The sequence below is a fragment of the Trematomus bernacchii genome, unplaced genomic scaffold (genome assembly GCF_902827165.1).
Source record: "Trematomus bernacchii unplaced genomic scaffold, fTreBer1.1, whole genome shotgun sequence".
NCBI lineage: Eukaryota > Metazoa > Chordata > Actinopteri > Perciformes > Nototheniidae > Trematomus > Trematomus bernacchii.
Window position 1 is genome coordinate 525,142 of NW_022987828.1, and position 23,558 is coordinate 548,699.

General features: G+C 39.6%; 1 protein-coding gene across 2 annotated transcripts; it reads left to right on the forward strand.

Moving 5' to 3' along the window:
* Positions 1-1,490: 1,490 nt before the first annotated feature.
* ret (ret proto-oncogene receptor tyrosine kinase) lies at positions 1,491-23,516 on the forward strand. Of its 2 annotated transcripts, XM_034152114.1 has the most exons (20): positions 1,491-1,742; positions 11,104-11,343; positions 11,566-11,841; positions 12,551-12,789; positions 13,311-13,506; positions 13,590-13,789; positions 14,894-15,176; positions 15,434-15,565; positions 16,057-16,173; positions 16,301-16,414; positions 16,973-17,214; positions 17,302-17,449; positions 17,554-17,661; positions 17,741-17,955; positions 18,199-18,321; positions 18,405-18,475; positions 19,715-19,852; positions 19,993-20,092; positions 21,519-21,666; positions 22,530-23,516. In XM_034152114.1, the coding sequence occupies exons 1-20, from the start codon at positions 1,676-1,678 to the stop codon at positions 22,685-22,687; spliced, it is 3,315 nt and encodes a 1,104-aa protein (XP_034008005.1). In that variant the 5' UTR covers positions 1,491-1,675; the 3' UTR covers positions 22,688-23,516. The 2 variants fall into 2 exon arrangements, with proteins under 2 accessions (XP_034008005.1, XP_034008006.1); XM_034152115.1 differs by having other exon boundaries at positions 21,519-23,516.
* Positions 23,517-23,558: the final 42 nt, after the last annotated feature.

Consider the following 23,558-nt stretch of genomic DNA (forward strand, 5'->3'; position numbering starts at 1 on the left):
TCTTTTTGTTCTGGCAGGTATAAGCAGTGGTGGAAGAATTGTATATCTCCTACTGAAGTAAAAGTAAAACCACACTAAAAATTCTCCACTACGAGTCAAAGTCCTACATTTGAGAAAATTACTTGAGTAAAATAATGTAAGTATTATCAGCAAAATATACTATAAGTACAATTTCTTATTGTGCATTAAAGCCATTTTCAGAATCTTTCATATTATTTTTATTAGATCAAAATTGTTGTATTAAAGGGGCCCTTTTATGCTCATTTCAGGTTTCATATTTGTTTTTTCTGTCTACTGTGACATGTCTCCATGCTTTAATGTTCAAAAAGTTCTTTATTTTTCTCATACTGCCTGTGCTGCAGCAGCTCTTTTCACCCTCTGTCTGAAACCAGAGCCCAATCTGCTCTGATTGGTTAGCTGTCCGGCTGTGTTGTGAATTGTCAACACGAGATGTCCTGCCCCTTAGCCACGTATAATGTGTTGGAGATCAAGACAATGGAAGTGCAAGTGTTACGTAGTGATGTAACTATGTCTCAGAAGCTAACAAAGGAATATAACAGAGGCGTTTCAGGGTAGTGTGTGGGAGAGAAGCTCCCTCTGACTTGAACTTTGGGATTTTAGCCTTTGCAGACCATTTACATGCAAAAAAGCTACAGTATAGCACTCTGTCTACAGGAAAGGGAAACCCCAAAAAGCATAATACTGCCTCTTTAAATAAAGGTGGATCTGGTTTTAATTACTTTATATAGTGCTGTGTAGCTTAATCCATAACTAGTCTATACATAATATTTCAATAGTTGAATACAGGTTTTTTTTTATCTGAATCTCTAAATGAGCTAAAGTTGGTCAATATATGTGGATTAAATAGCACATCATGAACCTCTGAAATGTAGTAAAGAAGAAGTATAAAATAGCATCAAAAAGAAATACTCAAGTACTTTAAAATGGTACTTAAGTAGCAGAAAAACAAAGCACGTGTATGCTAGTCAAGTCTCATTACTCTAGTCTACATGATTGTGAGGGCTGCAGTTCAGCAGGTTCACCATGCAGCTAAAAACTCTGTCACCTCCCCACTAGCAGTTCATCTGATGCTTCTCAAATGACACTGGAGTTAACATCTTAATGTTAAAGGTGCTCTATGAGAAATAATCCTTATTTCACACATAAATGATTACAGCACTGTTCCAATAAAGCAGTGATTAAAATGAACGCACCTGCTACACTTTGTTAAAAAACAGTGTCTGCACCTTTAAAATGCACCATTACCCATTTAATGATAATTGTTAATATTTTTTCCCCCACGCAGAGTGTTAATGAGGTGACTGACCTGCTGTTAAATTATGCTCTTAAATTTCCTGTAGATGCTGAGCTGCCTGCTGTTGCAGGAAGCAGCGGGGCAGAGAGTGGAGCAGAGAGTGGAGCAGAGAGTGGAGCAGAGAGCCTCCTCCCCCTGGACAGACAGCCAGTCAGCCCCGCAGCAGCCCCGGAGCCGCACACACACACAGCAGCCCGTCTGCGGGACACTGAGGACCGCATCCCCCTCACCGGAACCGCGCACAGGACACTCTCTGGTTTACGCAACACCTGCTTTTCTTTTATCGCTTTTTTCTTTATTATTCGTCGCTGAAAGGAACTTTAATTTTCATTGAGAAACTTTCACCTATGGTTCGCGAAGATGAGGCCAAGTAGTGGTTTCTCTCGGGGAAACATCGCTGTGGTGCTGCTGCTGCTGCTGCTGGGAGGTAAGCTTCATCATCAGATTTAATGCTAGACATGCTGATGGGCCACAAGATTTTAAATATATAAAGTGGCTTACTTGAAATAAGAAAGAGAAAAAATACTAATAATTTCATTAAGAAAAAGTATAGACTAATTGTCACATGGCAAATAATCTATTTGTTTTATTTATACTGCATGATTTCTAAAACCTGCAATTTAATCAAACCTAAAGGTAAAGTATTACAAAAAAACACACTAAAACCATGCAATATAAATAACCCACATATTTAGCCATGTGACATAAATGTTAATCCATAGGAAAACATTTAAATTGTGTTTTCTTATCTATCATCTTCCCTGTTTAAGACATTATCTCTTAATCTGACATCATCAGTTTTAGTTTTAAGCATCTTCATCTCTGTCAGTCAGAAAGGCAATTACTTGAGGTATGAGCACAGCAAAAACGATATATCTGGTTTGGAATGCATTTTATTTCCACAAAATGTAAGATTTTCTGCAAAACTGTTTTTGAAAACAAACAAAAACCAAAGAGAAATACAGATACAAAATGTCTGAGCTGCTGCAAACAGACCCAGTAGACCTGAAGTCTAGATGGCAACTAACAAATACACATGAGATATGCTTCTCCTGTGTAGAGGTAAAATGGCTTTTACAAATTGCAACATGTTTGGAAGCTGCTGTGAATTGTAAGGCTTTTCCAAGCACTATTCTGAAATGGCACTGGCTCAATGCCGGCACTGTTTCATGCTGCAGAAAGTGATCCTTGCATTGTGCGCTGGGGATGTTATGCGTGGTATGGCACACTGGAACCTGGAGTCAAATGAATACCGCCGTATACTATAATATTATAATCCCATTCACAATCCCACTGCCCAACTGTACCAACACTGTCCTGCCATGCCGTCTATATTTAAAGTGTCTCTCATAGCTCAGGAGTGTGCAAATCTCACTGTGTGGCAGTCAAATGTGAAGCTTGGCCAAATATAGGCCATTGTGTCGAATTCCTGGATTTGTTTTTGGACTTAGTCTTAACAGATGTTACTTGTAGAGTGTGAAAGTAATATTATCAACTCATGTTTTAGTGGAAATAAGATGTACAAATGGTGTCAATGTTCATGTGAGTAGGCCAGTGCCTGAAAAACTGGGCTTACAGTACTCAAAAACTACAGGCCTATACGTTATCGCCCAAGAGAGCACTTTTCTTCAGTTAAAATTATTAATTAAATGTTAAAGGTGCCACAGTTCTATGTAATGCTCTTTACTAATTGTTCAATGTGACAGACGGTGTAGTTTGTGCACAGATGCCTAAGAGATGTATTCCCATCACCCTTACAGTAGACATGATGCTCCCATCACACACCCTGCATACATTTACATCTGAGCTCGGCTTTGTCCTGCATGTACTGCCACTGACGCCTGATATTTATAGATAAACGCAGTTGGGCCAGTTCGATTTCACATGTCAAGGACATGATGGTAATTAAACGGGTGCTGAAATGTACACCCTACGCAAAGGCGGTCGCTCCTCACCTGCCTGTTTGTTGCAACAAAAGACCTACACTGGTCCGGAGAGGAGGAGAGGCGAGCTGCAGGCAGGTGTGCAGCAGCTGCTCCTATCTCTGGGCAAACACTGGCTGTTTGTTTTCTTTAGGAAAATATCGCCTGTTATACAAGTACACACAACGCTCAGATTGCACGTTGGATGTTAACTTCCTTCAAAAGGACACATCAGATTGATTTTGCTGGATATGACGATAAAGCTGATGCTCTTGTGTCACTTTTGGAGGATATTCTGACTGTTTCCACCATTTACTCATCTTCACTTCCTTATACGTTTTTTAAGGACTAAACTAGTGTTATATGCCAGTGATGCACTTATTGTATCCGATATGGCGTTTTCATCACCACACAAGTCATTTAATACTTTTTTAAATCTAAGGGGAAAAAAAAGATACTTAGTGTTATTCGCATCATCACTTTTCAAGGTTACAGGTAACTCATTAGTTAAGTGATTCTTGCTGAGGTAATCAAACAAGGAAATTGGCAATCAGCGTTCACTAAGAGTAATCAGCATTTTTAGATGCTGCTGTTTGGTCATGCACTTAGGAGTAACATTAAGTAAGGCAGTTCAGGAAATCAATTAGAGTGAATTAAAGGCTGGGACACCTCTTTGTAGTGAGAGATTATGGAGATGGTTGAAATTTGGATGTAAAAAGGTTCCCTTGTTATCATGTTCAAAAAGATCGCTGGAATCTGAAATCCTCTGGTCAGTCATTGCTTTGTTAAGATTTGAGATTTTGCTGTCAGGGAGAATATAACGGGGTTTTTTTTATGGAGTTGAAATTCAATAGTCCCTTTTATGACTCAACCTGGTGAAAGCCTTTATTTAAATGAACCAAATCCTCTTAACAGACATTTCTGTGTAATCCATCACTTCCCCTAAGAACAGCCACAGATGTTTTCACATAAGAGCATCGATCCGTTTACCTTCCACCGTGACCTTGCTACTGTAGCTTTGACCCTGCTCTGCCCTGTGACCTCTGCAACCTTAACCAAGCGGTGATCTCCAGTGATGACCCCCGACATCCCAGAGGAAGCGTTGTTGCCATCCTCTTTAGCTGCTCCTCCTTCTCCTTGCATTCACATGATCATTTTCATCAGCATCTTCTTCTTTTGAGAAGGACAAGACCAATACATCTCATGTGATCCATGCTCCTATTTCATTTCCTTCTTTATTACAGTATTTGATTTAGTAAAGCACCTTTTTTGTGCTGGCTATGGATGCATTATAAATCGTGTCAGTTGTCTACCCTAGTTGTCACTAGGTCTCTTTTAGTATAATTGAAAAAATCATGATATGAGTTGTTTGCTGCAGAGTTTGTCTTATATAAAAAAATTGTTTATTGCTTTTTATTAAAAGAATGTGGCACACAACATCTGGTCTCAGTTTCCGTCCTCTCAATAAAAGTAAGTAAGTGCTGCTATATATCTATTCAGATAGTGGCATTGTCCTTAAAGGTTTGATCAGAATCAGAGCTTTAATGCATCAGTTTCAGCCTTTGAAACTTCGATTTCTATTTGCATTTATAGCTCCTCCATGTTGGCAACAATGCCCCCTAAGTTTTTGACGAAACTGGACAAATGTTTTTTTATGTATAAAATGCCTGATGGAAAGAAACCACCCTCTTTGTTTTTACTTTTATTGCTGAGGCTTAGTCCCAACCCCTAACTCTGGAGTTATGGCTCTGCTGTCTGCGCTGTCTGTCTGTAGGATGCTGCTCCTACCTGTCAAAGCTCTGTGCCTGATCCTCTAGTCAGTTCAGGGTCACACTTCCCTCTCATGCATGGGTAGAATCTAATTTGCGTTGGTGAAAGGACAAGAAGACATTGATTGAAATTTCGCCCTCGGGGCATTTAGCCCTCTCGTTTCACATGGGCCTTGACAAGTTATTTTCCAGTATAGCCTAGCGGAGCGCGCTGTGTTTGACCCATCATTTAAAACAATGAACAACACAAAAGAGTGAGTTCAGCTCATCTAAATCCACATGGTCCTGTGACACTGCAGAACAGGGTGTGTTTTGCAGCTTTAAGATGTTAATTGTACTATTTTAAATATGGGAATCTAATCTGCAAGTTCATTATAATAACTCACTTTTGATTATTGTGGGGAAAGCTCATTTAAACATGATTTCTTATTGCCAAAAGAGAATCTAGCTGCATGACCCTCCTTTGCCAGCCCAACCCTGGCATCACCCTGTGTCCTTTTGTTTGCTCCTTCACTTTACTGAAGTGGGTAAACACGTTGGAATTTATTTTTCCACCGGCCTTTCACTCCACCATTTCCACCAGCTGCGAATGCCAGAAGCTCTGAGAGATTCACTTCCATTTGCGCTGGAAGATCAGTGCCCTCCATCCTATAAAGCAACGTCCCTCCCTTTGTTTCCATACTGTAATCCATCGGATTCACTGTGAAACCTGATGTGGAAACACACAATGTAACAAGCCGTAAGAAGCTAAAGCTACAGTTCCTTTTTTATTTAAGGTACGGCATGATATTTCAGATTTAAAGTGGTAAAGATTTGAGAATGTTAAGTGCTACATAGTCGGCTAGTAGTGCAATGTGGTAATACAGCCCCACAGATACAACATTTTCTATTTAATTAATTGGATTATTTTATGTTTATTTCTTTAGCACAACTGACCTCAACATAAGTTTAATAGGCAATATGTGCAAGGTAGGCCATATCTATGCATGTCGGCTTTTAGCCATGCTAGCAGTGTAGCTCTAGGGATAGCAATGTTGACGATTGCTATACCTAGAGTTATGTTTAATCAAATATATGTTTAGTGCACATTGTTGCACGCTAACATGCTACACAATGATAATCGACATGGTAAACATTTAACTTGCTGAACATCACAGTGTATTAGCATTGTCATTTGAGCATGTTAGCATAATGTTACTATAGTTAGCACATGATGAGGCAGCACCACAGAGTAGCTAGCATGACTTTGGTGTTAAGCTATAAAGGGTCTGTTTCCTTTGGCGGGGTCTTTTATCTTTGTTCCCTGGGTCATATGTTCCTAACAACATAAGACCTTGAAAAGTTGACTTTACTGTTGTAGAGTGCTAGAAATGGGCTCTAAGGTTACATTGTGCTTTTGCGGGTAAAATTGTACCTTTTTAATACAAAAACTCAACAAAAAATATTGTTCCCATTGTGTTTTACCTCATACCTTTTAGCAGAGACCTGAAGCATTATGTTTTGAAGTACATACATCCATCTGTCTGTATGTCTGAACATTTGTTAGTCTAAACATAACATTTACCTTGCGGTTTGGTCAGTTTTGTGGATCATACCTAACCCAAACAAGAGCTTGAGTGGCGTTTGAGTGACATTTTTACATAAAAACCCTCTGTCGTTCAGATGGCACCAAGGACATTACAAATTTGACAATTTCTTTCACAGACTTTCAAAGTAAAAGGACACAAACAGGCCGGTTAATGTGAGTAAACAGAATATTGAACTGCGGGACATTGGACCCTCCCTGGGAACAAATAAAACCTCCTCACTTGGCTGTGGTCACAGATCATTCTTTTTGGGCGCAGTTATTTGGGGAAGTTGATGAAACCCTTTATGAAACCAATGGCGGTGAACTAACTATGCGATAAAATTACATTAATGTATTTTTCTACAGGCAGCTAATGTCTTTGTCTACATCTGTGTGCCCATCAGTGAATCTGATGGCTTTGTACCACCGCTGTGATTAGGATAGAGATATTTTATCAAAGCACTCTAATGACTACTGCGTCAAACTCAGTCAGGAGGTCCATGATGTACCACGTGTTCAATATTTGATGCCACTGTCACTCCCACGGGAATTCTTAAACCAAATTTGTACTTGCAGCTAACCCCTGAGGAGATGTTTATTAGATTTGTTGATGACTGATGAACATGGTTCATTGGATCTCAGCTCTTGTATTCTCTGAAGGATAATTGGATTACATTATGTTGTAATTGATTATTATGTTACGGTATGCATCGCGGTAAACTGAGTAATTTACCTGGAGCCTGACTCCCTCCCCTGAACTGATATCAGATATCGTATTACTCTGATGAAAAGTTTGATGGCTTTGTCATCCTAACAGGAAATGACTTTCTATTCTCATTACGACTCATTGTTTTGCGATTGAAAAGCATCACAATGAGACCTTTATTAAAATCCAGGTGATGGATCCAGTGTGATATGACGAAGCAATCATGCACACTGGCACAGGAAACTAAGAGCGAAAGATTTCCAAACATTATGATCAATAATAGCTTTCAGAAGTTGAATTATAGCTCAATGTGCAGCTTTTTAGTTAATTGAATTTTAGAAGAGGACCATTCCCAAAGCTGTTACATCTTTGGAAGCAGAGCAATCAGGATTCCAGAGTGATTATGATATTTATTATATTTAGATCACCATGATATTACTGTGTGGATGCTGCTGGTTACAGCTGCTTTGTAAAAGCTGATGGATTATTTGAAAAAAAGGATATCGATGGGCTAAATTGTGCCTGTGAAATGAACAGTAGATGTGATATTTGTGCGGGCCGTGCATCTAAACAAGTGGGTCCGTATTATGTGCAGCAGCGGAGATGATTGTGCAGCCATCAGCCTCTCTCCCCGTCTGTCTCATCAGTACAAAAACAATCAGCATCACTGTTGATTAGTACGGTTATTGATTGGTCTTGCTGCCAGATACATGGCATTTCCAATGGGTCGTTACCAGGGACAGATGCAGCGCACGTTGACCTTGGGAGAGGAAAAAGGGCACAGGACTGGGCTCTCACCGCAGCTCCAGCCTACCAACAACATTAGTGAAGGAATTAATCATACAGAGGCCAGGTCACTTTTCCTTATCTGCCATGTCGTTGACAAGGATGCTCAGTGAGGACGTCTGGGTGGGAGTTAAAACGTTTTGTTTCATTGAGACTTTAGAGGCAGTCTAGGTTAGTCTAGCACATGAGCTCATAGCTGGTAAATCTATCAGCCGAAGCACGCATTGAGCTAATTGAGTTCCTGTCTTTGTCTGGGACGACGGAGAGAGGGCGTCCTACCCTATCAGTTCCAACCAGTCCTAGACATACTGTTGTCTGTGGCACATGCTTACAGATTTTGTGATGAGCTTGTGTCCTTTTTGTCCTTCCACGGTTAAAATATGAGACAGAACTGACACAGGCCGTAATTAACTTGGAGAAATCTGCCATCGTCAAAGGCATACGTGTGTAAACGAGTGAGAGGTTTATTCCATTGTTGTTGTTTTTTCATCAAACAAGTGAGGCGACGTACAAGTTCAATTTCACCATCCACTCAGCAGTACATGATATCTATTGTAAACACGAATTGCTACAAGAGTCCTCCTGTTCAAACACCGGCTTTGTTTGCTAAATTACTCACTCCGGCTTTTGAAGACATGACACGTGTATAGCAGCTCAGCATCAGTTTTATAGGGGTGTAAAGGCTGTAAAAGGTCTGCTTATGGTGGTAGTGTTTACACACTTTCAGTTATGGGAGGTCAAGGCTGTCCTAAAAACAGCCTATTGTCCATGTGTATGTCAAATCTGAAATAAACATTTTTCAGTGTCCCTTAGACAAGAAAGTAAGAAAAAACCTGTGTGTGCGGTAACGGTGCATATTATCTGAGGTGAAATATCATTACTATATTACCGTCATTCTTGTTCATCATTTAGGGAAGCTAATGAGTCATGCTTTTGGAAAATCTTCATCATGGCAAAGATGCCATTTGCTAAGAGAGGCCTGCTTGATCCATCCAATTAATTCGTTTTGATATAAACTGCTTGCTTTCTTTTGGCTTCAGTCCTGGAGAGAAATTGAATTTTGAATGATATAAACAAATTGTGTCGCACAGGCTCCTGCAGCCACCGTGGCTTCGGGCCAAGGCCAACATTCATAAATGCATTCAACTCCCGCTGGTTAACGCGGTGGACCCTCTGGTTTTATTTGCAGAGCTGCTGTCGTCTGCTGTGTTTGATTCATGACTGACATGTGTGGGATCACACAGCCCTTTCTGCAAAGGGCTGTTGAAACGGGTATTTTTCTAGCTTGTTAAAGATGCTGTTTAATCCAGCATCTTTTGCAATTTATCAAATGAATACACTTTTAGAATTAGTCAAATAATGAATCATGATAATGATTAAGCTGCTGCTTTCTGTTTGTGCATGTGTCAGTAAGATAATAGCTCCCTCTAATGGTCACTTTAAGTATACATATGGCGATCTACACTGAGGTTGGATTAACTATCTTTATTTAGCTTCCTATATTTTCTCACAAAAAACCCCATACTGTGTTATTCTGCTCCTGGAACTCCTATATATTATTATGGAAGTTACCTCCAGTAAATTCAGATGGCATGTGCTGCGGAATGTAACATTTTTAAGACATTTAAAGTGTGCTATACATTGTCGTTCTACTAAGGCCATCCATCCATGTAGAGTCATTTAGTTTCTGCCTGTACTTTTTATTATCGAAGAATTATGTTTGGAGTTAAATGGGTTTATTGTGAGGAACAACATTATCATTCATCCTCCGATGTGCGTCATAGAATACATATTGCTTCACTTAAAAGAATAATTAATCTTCTCTGCAATCATCTTTTTATGCTCTTTGGTTGCTCTGAAATCATCTGCTTTATCAAAAAACATCCTAAATTGACTTTAAATGATATCCTGTCTTATGAAAAACTAAATAAAATAGCAAGGTCCTTTAGTAAGAGCCTAGTTTATTAATAAAATATGTAAATTACTTTTTTTTGTCATATTATTTTCACATATTGTTGCTTATCAATCTTTTGCCTCTGTTGTAAATATATTTTGTATAGTTTTGGCTTTCAACAAGTACAACTCAAGACAAACTATAAGGAAACACTATTTCAAACACAAGTATGAATGGTCCTTATTTAGCTGCGAGAAATTTAGCAAAATGAAAACCATCCCTAAAATCTGAGTCATGAAACTGAATCCCATAAGAATTAACAAACAAGTGGCCTGCTGTTTGTTTTTGTCTCAGGAACACGTCTAATAAAAAGGGCTGCAGCCTCGCTGAGTGTATCTCCATCCTTCAGGAAGCACGGCCACATTTTATCCATCAGCTCGGCCTCCTGTCATCCAACCCCCACAAAATTAAATCAATGTCTGAAACCAGAGACGAGGCCTCAACTGCAACAACAGAAATAGAAAATCTAGTTTTGCTGTCTGCTAATGACATTAGTGCGTCCCCTAAATGGTTGCCTACCGTCGTCAAAGAGGAACATAACAGGGATATAATTACAGGAGGAACACTCACATCTCCATTTTCCTGTAAAACGCACAGCCTGCCACAGCTCTTATGGATTTCCGCAACACACATGAACACATACACACTCCTCTTTGGCAGGTAATGATTCATTTCACCCTAGTATCATGTTATCCCTTGTAATTAAACATCTCAAGGTGAACACAAGGAGAATCGGAAACCACATGTTATTGACCGTATGAGAAATTCATTAAAAGAGCAGCATAAGTGTCATTTGAGCCCCTCCTTTCAATTTCCGCTAGATGAAAGATGGAAAAAAAACTGAACCTGTCATAATCCATGTATGTGTTCATTTCCATTCAGTGGCCAGACAGCATTGTCAGTGGGTATTGTTCCTATTGTATTGTTGATGCCTGATAACTGCGGTTTTACTGCTCTGTAATAACACTCAGCTGTACTGTCAGGCCTTATTTCCAGTTATCACAGTGTTCTCTTTCAAGGGAAAATCCCCCTGTGGTGCACTGCTGCTTGTTTTTTAACATCTGTTAATGTCTTCTTCCTGCAGGAGCAACAGGGCTGTACTTCCCTCAGAAGGATTACTTTGAGACGGTGTACGTGGGCCAGGTGGCTGGCACACCCATCCTCCAGGTCCACGCCATGCTGGACAGCAACTCTGAACAGCCGCACTACTACCTATGCAGGACGAGCTCCACCAGACGTCACAGCTCCTGGTTCCACCTGGACGTCAACACTGGGATACTGTCCTTAAACAAAACCCTGGAAGAGAACGATTTCGCCTTGTCCAGTGAGAATTTTAATCTATACTCGCCTTACAGTGCCAGGTATCCCATACATATGAGAGTAAATTAGCTTCTTGACGTTTATGCTCTTTGCATACTAATAATGCTTTGGCTTTGTTTGCCTACACGATGATAATGTAATTGCATACAGGCATAAAAAAGAGCTTAGTCATCAAAAAGAGCACTGTCTGAGATTAAAACGCGGCTTGTTTTTGTTTTTGGCTCAGATCAACCCTCGTGGTCCGTAAAGAAGTTGTTCCTGCTAGCCATGGTCTCCAAGAAGCCCCTGTGCAGTAACCCCACTCGGATCACCCTGGACTTTGTCAACGCCACACTGCCTCATTGCGCTCAGACTGATCTGAAGGAGCTATGCTTCCCGCACAGAGACACGTCCAACCCCCACATCATGGAGAACAGGTTCCCCGGGGCCCTGAGACAACTCCGCCGTCTCACCAGACTCCACGTCTGCCCCAACTACACCGTCTCTTACCATGTGGAATCAGGTCAGACACAATAAAGAGAGACTCATTCTCACATTCTCATACATATAAATATGTTATTTGTAAGCAATAAAAAGGCACTATCCTCACATTTAAACACTAATGTTGTTGTTACAGCTGTCGGTCTGGTACCAGTAGCCTATGGTGGCTAATGCTATTGCTGTAAAACACACATATTAAGATTGAAGATATCGGCTGCAGAGATGTCTGCCTTCTTTCAATATAATGGAACCAGATGGTACTTGGCTTGTGGTGCTCAAAGCGTCAAAAGAATACATTTGAAAAACTCAACAGCAATCTTTTCCCAGAAATGACGACCCAGTTACTCAAGATGATCCACAGACCTTGTTGTGAGCAGTTTAATGCAGGAAATTCATTTTAATATGTATTTGAATATTAGTTTTCTCAAATGTATTTTTCTGGCACGGCCATGTTGTTCCATCCAAAACTGAGATTAATAGTAATACAGGTAAAGGGAAAAATATGTTGATTTTGTGGTGAACTGTCCCATCAAACTAGGATGCTAGCAAAATGCTACTTTTCCATCACTGTAATTTGTAGTTGCCATGTGAACTTGTTTACCAAGAGTTTGTAGTCCTGCTTTGAATGAAACCCATACCATCTCTGACTCAATGTATTGTATTTCAGACGGTGGATTTTTAAACACATACACTCACACACACCTGATTTAGTGTGTTTCTCTTGTCCACAGATACCCCAGCACCGTTTGCTGTGGACGAGAACACCACAGAGCTGGTGGTGACGGCTCCTCTGGACCGTGAAGAGAGTGAATGCTACCGACTCCTGCTGGTTTGCACAGTCCGGACAGAAAGGTTCATCACCAAGCTGGAGGCTTCACTGGATGTGTTTGTCAACGATGAGGACGATAACGCACCCTATGTGAATGGGACAGACACAGCAGATATCGTCATCAGCTTTAATCGGACAAAGGTAAGGAGACTTATAAAACACAGAGAAAAGATCTGTCATCTCATTTTAATGGTATTCTCTCCTAAATTCATGACTTGAGATAAGGTGAAAAAAAAGCAATGATAATCATTTTGCAACCGTGAAACCTGCTTTTTCTGGGTCAATTTTCAAAGTTACCTTTTCGTTTAGTTCTCTGAAAACAAGTGGATGAAAAAGACAAAGCAGCAGGTGATTTGCTTTTTACCACTTGTGGCCAAAAAGAGTGTTACAAAAACAAACAGAACATTCCCCCTACAGAGAAATTTAAAATAAAATTCGCCTGCCATAACTTTGAAAAATGATATCCTAGCTTAACCATTTTATCAGATGTTTTTAAATCCTAAACACATGGGAGACATTTTTAGAGCAGAAGAAGGATCCCCAGACCTTTTTTTTTCTCACCAGGCCCTCACTGCATACAGATCTGATCAGTTTTTATTGTTTTTAAGACACAATGTGGGCTAATATTATCGACTTCACACATTTGTAATTTTTTCTTCCAGGATGGGTCTTTTGGCGCTTTGTTTGTTTTCGACAGGGATCTAACCCCCATCTTCCCGATTGACCAGCCCTACAATAAATATGTGGGGACCTTGCTCAATAATGACACGTGGATAAAGGAAACATTTGACATTAAAGCCACCTTCAGTGAAAAGAAAGCTGCTGTTGGAGGAATTCGAGAGACCGTTCACAACTACCGTACGTGACCCAGGGGCTACTAAAAATCATCTGATTTTATGATCATTGTAGTTTTAATACTCATGTTTGCCCCTTTATTTTAGAGCTTGTCCTGAAGAGGAACCTGGTGGTGACGGAGAACCGCACCGTGCAGCTGGACTTCATGGTCAATGACACCACCTACCCCGGGCTGGAGGGAAACGTGTTGCTGCACTTCAACGTCACTATCTTACCTGTGCACATCCGCTTCAACAACGTCACGCATATGTTCACATTAACACGCAGAGCTTCTCTTTATGCTCAGGTATTCATGAATGCTTTTTAGATGAATCTTGATTGTTCAGCTTAGTCTGCTGCTGTCTTATAGGAAAGGTTCAAATTGTTTTCAGGTTTTTAGTAACTCACATCAATTGTAGTTGGCATCACTTCAACATTTGTTATGATGATAAAGATGAAGTAAAAGATATCCAACTGAAGGGCTCAGGCTTGGTAAAAGAACGCCTCTATGTGAAAAATGCAACAAAGAAAATGTCGACAGGGGGTTAAAGCACTCTTGTTTTGATGATGCAAGTTTATATTCCCTTATAAGACTTAACTTAGTTTTTACCCTTCTGTTTCACTTTTAAAAAACTGCTTTGATGTCCTTAGAGGATAAAAAAGTCCCCCTTAAATACTTCCAAAAATATACATTTAGATTATATCGCCCTTTCAGTTATTTAAACCAACTTCAGTCCTAATCATCACTACCAAACATTCATTCATTTAAATCCTTTAAACGCCAGTTTGCAAGATTTAACTATTTGATTCGATTTATTTTGTATTGTCTGGAATATGTCAATGATTTGCAACATTGATTTTTTTTTTGGTGCATTTGTCCCGTAGGGCAAACATGAGACTCAATCTTGTAGAAAATAGTAAAAACTACAATTTTGAAGCCAGTGCTTTACATTTAAAGCCTAACACAATACAATGCAGTATTTTTACACTGAATAAAACTGCTGAATTGTGACTGTAATGGGGTTCGATGGGGACATATTTGTCCTTAAGGGTCTGTATTTTAGCTAGACAGTTTATTATGGATATATTATTGGAGCTGAGGATGAACTTCCAAAATTCAATGAAAAAATTCACACCCTTGCCAAATGTTATTACACATGCATTGACACAGCCAAAAATGTCCCTAGTGATGAATATAGGTTAAATATACTAGCTATATATAGCCATTTTAATAGCTAAAGTGTTGACTCACCTCTAAAAACACTGAGAGACTGCCATCTGCTGGCTCAGTAAAAGATACAAATCAAGATCTCTGTAATAAAGCAGTCTAAAAAGGTATATTGTGCCAACCTTCCACTTAAATCACCTAGTGTCTTTTAAAATGTCAATCTCCTATCCCATCTGCTCTCAGGTCGGCAGAGTTTGTGTGGAAAACTGCCAGCAGTTCGATGGCTTCAGGGTCACATACCGGCTGGAGGTGCCCGATAAGAACGCGTCAGTGGAGGTGCAGTCCTGCTACACAGCCATAAGCATCACCCAGGCCCCGGACGAGATGTGGGGCCTGCTCTATGTGAACGACACGGAGGCGCTGCGCAGGCCCGAGTGCGAGGACCTGCAGTACATCGTTGTAGCCCAGGAGGAGCACACACAGCTGGAGGCCAGCACGCAGATCCACATCATACTGGATGCTGAAGGTGAGAACAGTCCACTTAAAAAATCATTAGGTTTAAAAAAGATAGGGTTTAATTCTTCTAATCCTAATGTAATCTGTGCTCATCTTTAATATACATTAGTAAACAGCAAAGTATATTAAGTTAGTTCTCTGGAAACAGTAATCACAGGCTGCTATTTAGGACAGTGTTTCACTTCCTTACGTTCAGCACCACCGCAGGCACATGTGAAGACTCCCAAATGTCTTTAACCATGTGTGTTTTTGGCACTTTGTACACAGCAAACAAGGCCAGCCAGGAGAGCCAGCGGTTCCTTTCATGTTCATATAACAGTCGGCGAGGAGTCTGTGAGTCTGTCCGAGGCCTGGGGGCCACAACAGGGAGATGCCAGTGGAGGCAAGGCTCTAAGAAAGGTACTTTTTATTTTATGAACCCTTATAACATCTTTTTCTCACTGAATGATGTCAACATTATTTATGAGACATTACAGTAATTTAAGTAGAACCAAATGTTTCCCTAAGTGGTGGTAATGGAACAAATTAAAGGACCAGAACCACTAACATCCTTTTTGCAAGAGTTTTGGAAAATGTGCTCTTAATTTCGATGAGAAAAAGCACTAACAGCACCACATGGTGGCAACAGAAGGTCCCCAAAGTCATGTATTGTTGCTGATACATTTTCTTTTAAAGACTTAAATTCTGGCTATTATCGAGGCAAACCTAAAATACATTGGCTGCCGTTAATTGTATAAATTGATACATTTTAAATACCATCACTATTTAAAAGAGTTAGTGGTACTTTTCCCCTCCAGTTTTTCTAATTAAGAATTCCCAGCAAAAGACTCCAACATTTGTTGTCATCTGGTAATGTTTTGCACTTCAGTTTTTCTCTCCTTTGTGTTAAGTCCTAGGTTTATCTAAAGATTACTCCACCTGCTCCCCTGACCTGCGCACATGTCCGGACAGCTTCTGCGATGCAGTTGAGAGCAAAGATCCGTCCATATGTCCACAAGACTGTACAAGTAAGAAACACATGGCTTGATTTTGATTACACCCATGGATTTCTACAAATGTAAAGCTGTAAATCACATCCATATCACATATAAATCTAAGAATAAAAGCATTTTGACTGTTTGTTTGTCTGTGCAGAGGAACCCGTTACTGGAGGTCATGAACGAGGCTTGAGGAATGGGATCCAGGCTGGCTATGGGACCTGCTACTGCCACTCTGAGGGGTGCGTCTGTGAGAAGGTATATATTGAGGGTGAGTCGCCATAAATCACACACAACTTTCAATAGGGCTTGGTAAAAATATTACATAACTATATAGGTCATTTCATATCTCCGTAAGGATATATGATGATTTTACATGTTTTCTAGTAGTTCAATAATACGTAGATGGTCATTTTTGTTGTATACTCCTTTGTGATTTATAGACTTGACAAATTAATTAAGAACATTAGTGCAAAATGAATTATAAAAGATTACCAGCGATACAGTGACTATTTTTACATGTTTGCACACAAATACAAAATAATCAGATGAATATAATAGCGGGATTTATCTGACTTTTATCAGATTTTCAGAGACATTTGAATTAGTCTGTGCCTATTATTATCAATTAAATTACTGTGTATCATTATATCTAGCTATATTTAACATAATAAGATACAATTGCATTGAATTGTGATAAATTATCATATTGAATTATCTCCCAGCCCTGACTAATGATAATAAAGTGTTCCTAATTCAATAAAAAGAAAGAGAAATACATTGCTGCTTTTCTGAAAATAACAGTATTGTGCAACATGCTCTCCTGCAGAGGTCATATGTGACGACATGTGTAAGACCATCATTGCCACGGCTCTGCTACTCTCCTTCATCATCTCCATCCTCCTGTCCTCGTACTTCATCCACCGCTACCACAAGAACTCTCCCAAGCCTCCGATCGCCTCCGCTGAGATGACTTTCCGCCGGCCGGCTCAGGCTTACCCCATCAGCTTCCCCGGTAACCTTCGCCGCGGCTCGCAGGACTCCATCGAGACGGACACCTTTAAAATGCCTGTAAGCTGCTTATTTTGGGCGTGTGACACTTTTATTCAGCAAAGTGTGGTGAACTGGTTTCGAACATATCAATGTGTTTCTCAACAGGAGGATCCTAAGTGGGAGTTTCCTCGTAAGAACCTTGTACTTGGCAAGACTTTAGGAGAAGGAGAGTTTGGGAAAGTTGTCAAGGCGACAGCATTCAGGCTGAAAGGAAAAGCTGGCTACACCACTGTGGCTGTGAAAATGCTTAAAGGTAAGAGAGAGACAAGGTGGGGAATAATGGTGATGTATGGGAAGTGAATGTCTGGAGAGATTAATTAATTTATCATTACAATCCCGTCTTTTCATCCATGACAGAAAACGCTTCCCATAGCGAGCTGCGTGACCTGCTGTCAGAATTCACTTTACTGAAGCAAGTCAACCATCCACACGTCATAAAGATGTTCGGAGCGTGCAGCCAGGACGGTAAGGCCTCACTCCTGCTATCCTCCCAGGACATGTGTGTTGCACATGGACTCTCTAAGTGCTGCTTTTCTCTGAATAGGTCCTTTGTATCTGATCGTGGAGTACGCCAAGTTTGGGTCGCTGCGCAACTTCCTGCGCGACAGTCGGAAAGTTGGCCCGAGCTACATGAGCAGAGACTCCAACCGAAACTCCAGCTATCTGGAGAACCCAGACGACAGAGCGCTCACCATGGGTGACCTGATCTCCTTTGCATGGCAGATCTCCAGAGGCATGCAATACCTGGCAGAAATGAAGGTATTTGCCAAACTGGAAAATAATCAATTTCCAAAAGCAAATGTATGGAACACATTCAAAATAGTTGAAATACTGAAGCAGTTGCATTCCAAATAGATACACTGAAAGAAGCTAACAAATCGAAGTACTGAAAGATGTTCAAGATGAAGTTAAAGTGTAAGGGTTGAAAGTAGTTGAAGTCTCTTTCGAATGTTGTTGTGTAAGCACTGAACGTCTCTTTAAATGAGCATTTTGGTCCGACAGCTTGTTCACAGGGACCTTGCTGCACGAAATGTCCTGGTAGCCGAAGGGCGAAAGATGAAGATCTCAGACTTCGGCCTTTCCAGAGACGTGTATGAAGAGGACTCGTATGTAAAGAGGAGCAAGGTAAAGAAAAGTACTCTAGTACTTCTAGTGTATTTACAACCATCTTCTAAATAAACCTAACCATGTCTCCCTCTGTTTTCCAGGGCCGTATACCTGTTAAGTGGATGGCAATAGAGTCCTTGTTTGATCACATTTACACAACACAAAGTGACGTGTGAGTACCAATAGCATATTACACGAAACGTTATTCATGTATCCCTTTCCTGCTGAGAGTGAGATGAGAGTTTTGACACCACTCTCATATCTATATGATAAATCTGAAGCTACAATCAGAAGCTGGTTAGCTTCAATCAATCAATGTTTATTTATATAGCCCAATATCACAAATGTTACATTTGTCTCAGTGGTCTTCACAGTTTGTACAGAATATCAGTATGACAATACGACACCCTCTGTCCTTAGACCCTCACATCGTACAAGGAAACACTTCCAAAAAAGGAAAAACCTATCGCATTAACACCATATCCCAACGGGCATTGCGGCTAAAACATCCAATCACCGAGCTTAAACCAAAGCTGAGGATCTTGGGTAATCAGTTCAGTGGGTGTGTATCGCCTATGTCTGTTTCCGGTGACTTTATTTTGAAATTCAGTTCCTGAAAAAAAAGCCAGAGATTATAGAATTAAACAAATAAATAAAAACAAGGATAATTGTGTGTTATTGTTGAAAGAATAACAAATAATTAGAAGGAAAAAAAGATTTAAAAAATACATATTTCAGTATTCTGAGGCTCTGAGCGACATTTCTTTTCCTCGCGGACGGCAAAAAAAGTGCGACATTATAAGATTTAAAATAAAAACAATAATCGTGGCTTGATATTGAGCAAGAACATGTTTTTATGAACCACATAGCTGTGCGCAGGCCCGACCGGACAAAAAGACGAAACATACTACCAATAGAAATACATTGCTTTTAAAATCGTTCTGTGTGACACGAAAAAAAGGGGGAAATCGTGTTGGTGAACACGAATCAATAGATTAAATGTCGTGACTATAACACAAAATGCAGTGAGACTGGGTTGCTGGATCTGTCAACACTAACAGAATCTGCCCACCAGCACTTCAAAAGCTCCCAAATGAACATGTTATATGTAGTTTATTCAATACAAACACATAACACCTTGTAAAACCACAATGTAACCTTTTTTTAATCAGATATCATATATTAAATAGTGAGAATCAAAGGTGCTGGTATGCAGTTTTTGCTAGCTTCAGTCAGAGCCTTGCTATACCAATCAGCTCTATATTTAACAGACAGATACTGGAGTAGTATCAATCTTCTCATCCAACTCCCAAAGTAAAAATGAATATTTCCAAAGTTGTTAAATTATTCCTCTAAGAATTTCCATTATATGTTATCAAAACATTCTTATGAACTCCTATTCTTTTTCCAGCTGGTCCTTTGGTGTGCTGTTGTGGGAGATAGTGACACTGGGAGGAAATCCCTACCCAGGTATCGCTCCTGAACGCCTCTTTAACCTGCTCAAGACCGGCTACAGGATGGAGAGGCCAGAGAACTGCACGGAGGAAATGTGAGCTCCACTTTCTCTCCACAGCCTCTCCACAGAGTGCAATAAATCCCAACCACCACATTAAGACAGAAAGTCATGGAAAATTACTGTTACGGAGGATTCAATTATCTCACTCACTGTAAAACGTTTCCCCTCTGCAGGTACAACCTCATGATTCGATGCTGGAAACAAGAACCAGAAAAGAGGCAGCATTTCTCAGACATCAGCAAAGAACTGGAAAAGATGATGGTGAAAAGTCGGGTATGGTGAAGCTATACAACACATTATGATAACTTATTCATATTGTTCCACAGGAAAGCAGTGAGGGGAAGCTATTAATCAGTCTGTTTCCAGGCAATTTGGACACAACTTTAGTGATGCACCATTGAGCTTTGGCAGGTTTTTTTCTTTCCACTCCTGTTGGAATTGCAGCTGGCCTACAGTTAGCAGTATAGCATTTCTGGTAAACATCGTGTACTGCTGTTTAGAGTTACACATATGTTTTGCGTTACCCATGATCCGTCACTCTTTGCAAACGCTGTAGATACCATAATTAGTGTTTGAGGAGCACTGCTAAAATGTGGCCTTGGGCAGCATAATCACAGAGCATACCAGTCAGGCCCCTGATGTTGAGGTGAGCTAAATATAGAGCATTTAAGGACGAGGGAATGCAGACATCCCAGAATACAACAGGCGGCTTCTTCCCTGTTATCATGAAGAGGCAGTGGGAGTGTCACTTGTAAAGAGTCGAAAGTATTTGCAGTGATCTCCACAGGGTCTTTGTCAGCAGATGTCAAATATTTATCCGGTTAACACACACAATATATACAATCTATCCTATATAATATGAAGAAGGCAATGACACAAACTGATATACTGTGTTGAAATTATATATAGATATATATATTATATATGTATATATATATATATATATGATATATATATATATATTATGTATATATTATATATGTATATATATATATATATATATATGATATATATATATATATTATATATAGAAATTATAATTAAATATCATATAACTTACTCATAACTTAACAAATCAGTCTCACATTTAAATAATAGAAAGACATGTATTTGTTTAAATGTTTAGCTTTTGTAAAGTCAACTCCTACAAATCATATTTGCACACACATAAAACACTGTGAACAGTCTTTGTTTTAGCTCTGAACATTATTTGCTTCATTTTATATTAAACTAAATCCCCCAAAAAGATATAGCTTTAGATATTATAAACCATTTTATAAAAATGGTGTGATTATAGTAGTCAGCCCTATAAATAATATATAGGACTATTTTTTGCAAACGGTCTAATGTATGGATAGCCATTTTTAAGGGTGACCCCTATACTTACATAAAAATAAGATATCTAAGAATTACCTATATAAAAGTAATAAAGGTTTAATATATACATTTATGTATACAGGATTCCCTTTTTAAAAGTGTACCTTTTAACTTGGTCAAAACCCAAAGAAATGTTGTTTTAAAAACTCTTAATTTGATCATCACAGATTTCTATTTTCATATTTCCATTAATGTCTAAACATACATTAGTTTTCTTCCACTTGTGCGTCACTGCCCTGCATGTGACCTTTAGCACGGGCACACTCAGACTTAGCGTGCTGTCAGTAATCAGCCTAATCACACCTTCATCTGCTCCTGGCAGGATTACCTGGACCTGGCGGCGTCCACGCCTGCCGACGCCCTGCTGTACGACGACGCGCTCTCTGAAGAGGACACTCCACTAGTGGACTGTAATAACGCCCCTCTCCCTCGCACCCTCCCCTCCACATGGATTGAAAACAAGCTCTATGGTAGAATATCCCATGCATTTACTAGATTTTAGAAACAGGACACACAACACAAGCTCTCTTTTTTGGCAAGTTGTGATTGGCTTTTCCGTAGTCAAGTGTGCGTGACTGTGATCTAGGCATGCCTTTTTTGCTGATTAATGCTGACACATCTCCCATTTCATCGTAAATGAGAGGGCTCAGTGTTAAAAAGATCTTGTGTCTTGACCTTTTTTGTTTTACTTGGACCTGCTTCTAATGTAACACGAATGCTGACCAAAATGATGCTACATTTGTAAATATTGAACATACCATTACTTCTTATTTATATGGCACCACTCATACTCATGCTTAGTCTGCATTTTTATGAGTTCATTTTTCACACCATCACATTTCCATTGTCATCATTCCATTATGTGTTTGCATTGGTAGAAACAGTGTGCAACATTTGAAACAGGTCCTTGTCGAATCAATCACTCACTGTGTTTTTTAAATTCAAGATTGTCTTACATTTCCTGACTTTCTAATGTATATTAGCTGTTGATCTATAATGTTTCACAATGCTGAACAGAGGAACAGTAAGGCTTTTGAACGCAACTCTCAGGTGACGATAAAAAGTAAAGAACACATTGGATTTATTGTTTGTTTGCATTTTTGAACAGTTACAGAAAGGGGCATGAGCAACATTATAGCTAGATACATTTGTACCAACATTAGTAAAACACTTAATAAACAACACTATATTCTGCTTTATGTACAGTAACCTATACAAAGCCATAACTTCAACGGGCTTTTTCCAGGCACTAGAGTTTGATTTGAGAGCCTTACTGTCTGCACGCTGTTAATATTTCACTGAGTGCAGAAAAATGATATGTTCTCGTTTTTAGGCATGTCATACCCGAACTGGCCTGAGAAGAGCCCGGTACCCCTCAACAGACATGATGCCACTAATCCAGTCTTTACAAGATATGCCAATGATAGTGTTTATGCAAACTGGATGGCTTTGCCTTCACCCGCAAAAGCTGTGGACAAGCTCGATAGCTAAAGACAAACCAACACTGTAGAAAAGATGACTAATTGGTAGATGTGTATATTTCTATAAGACTGTACATATACAATCTGATGCTAAAGTTGGTTCCCTTTTATTTCTGTTGCACGGGGTATTCAACGTTTTAAAACTGGGGTCTTTTTTTGCTGCAAAAGCGGCAGGATCAATGTAGACCACGCTTCATTCAGCTCCTCAGTATGTTAATTATTACCTCACGGGTCATGTTGGCCATGTTGTATCACTGCATGACTATTGTACCAGATTGTATGCCAGTGTCAATGTCTTTTAAGTGCCTGTGCCGCTTCTACAATAGCCTCCAAATATTAATGTGCAACTGTGAAGATCTTGTTCCAGCCCAGGAATTAAAGGGGACGTCTTTACCATCACCTGCTGTAGACAGCTGGGATTGAGTGGACAAACAGCAAAATGCTGAACTTGTTCTGAAAATGTAAAGTTTCTACTTTAGAGGATTGTGCTCCTCAAATTGTCAAAGACCCATTTTGTGTTTCTCCCACAAGATGATTCAAAGCTGTTCTTGCCAAAGAGAAGTAACACCGACATGATCAGTGAGCAGTTTTCTTGCTTTTGTTCTTGTCATATATATTTTTTTTTTACATGAGAAATATCAACTAGTGAGTGCTACTCCAGTGTAAGGACCCGACACTTAATGTAAATCGTGACCATGTCCCATGTGAGACTACAGTTCACTATTGGATTCACTGTAATGGCAATCTTTGTGGAAAAAGTATGATTATGTAAACTAATGAGTGTTATGTTGTTATTATTTGATTAAGTTCCAATTAATAATAAACGTTAAAAATGTTCAGTGTGGGTATTCTCCTCATGTCTCTATGGATGGTAAGCTTCT

Coding starts and splice junctions, on each gene's coding strand:
- ret (XM_034152114.1), top strand. CDS start 1,676: ATGAGGCCAAGTAGTGGTTTCTCTCGGGGAAACATCGCTGTGGTGCTG. Junction 17,956..18,198: donor AATACCTGGCAGAAATGAAG/GTATTTGCCAAA, acceptor TTGGTCCGACAG/CTTGTTCACAGGGACCTTGC. Junction 18,322..18,404: donor CGTATGTAAAGAGGAGCAAG/GTAAAGAAAAGT, acceptor TCTGTTTTCCAG/GGCCGTATACCTGTTAAGTG.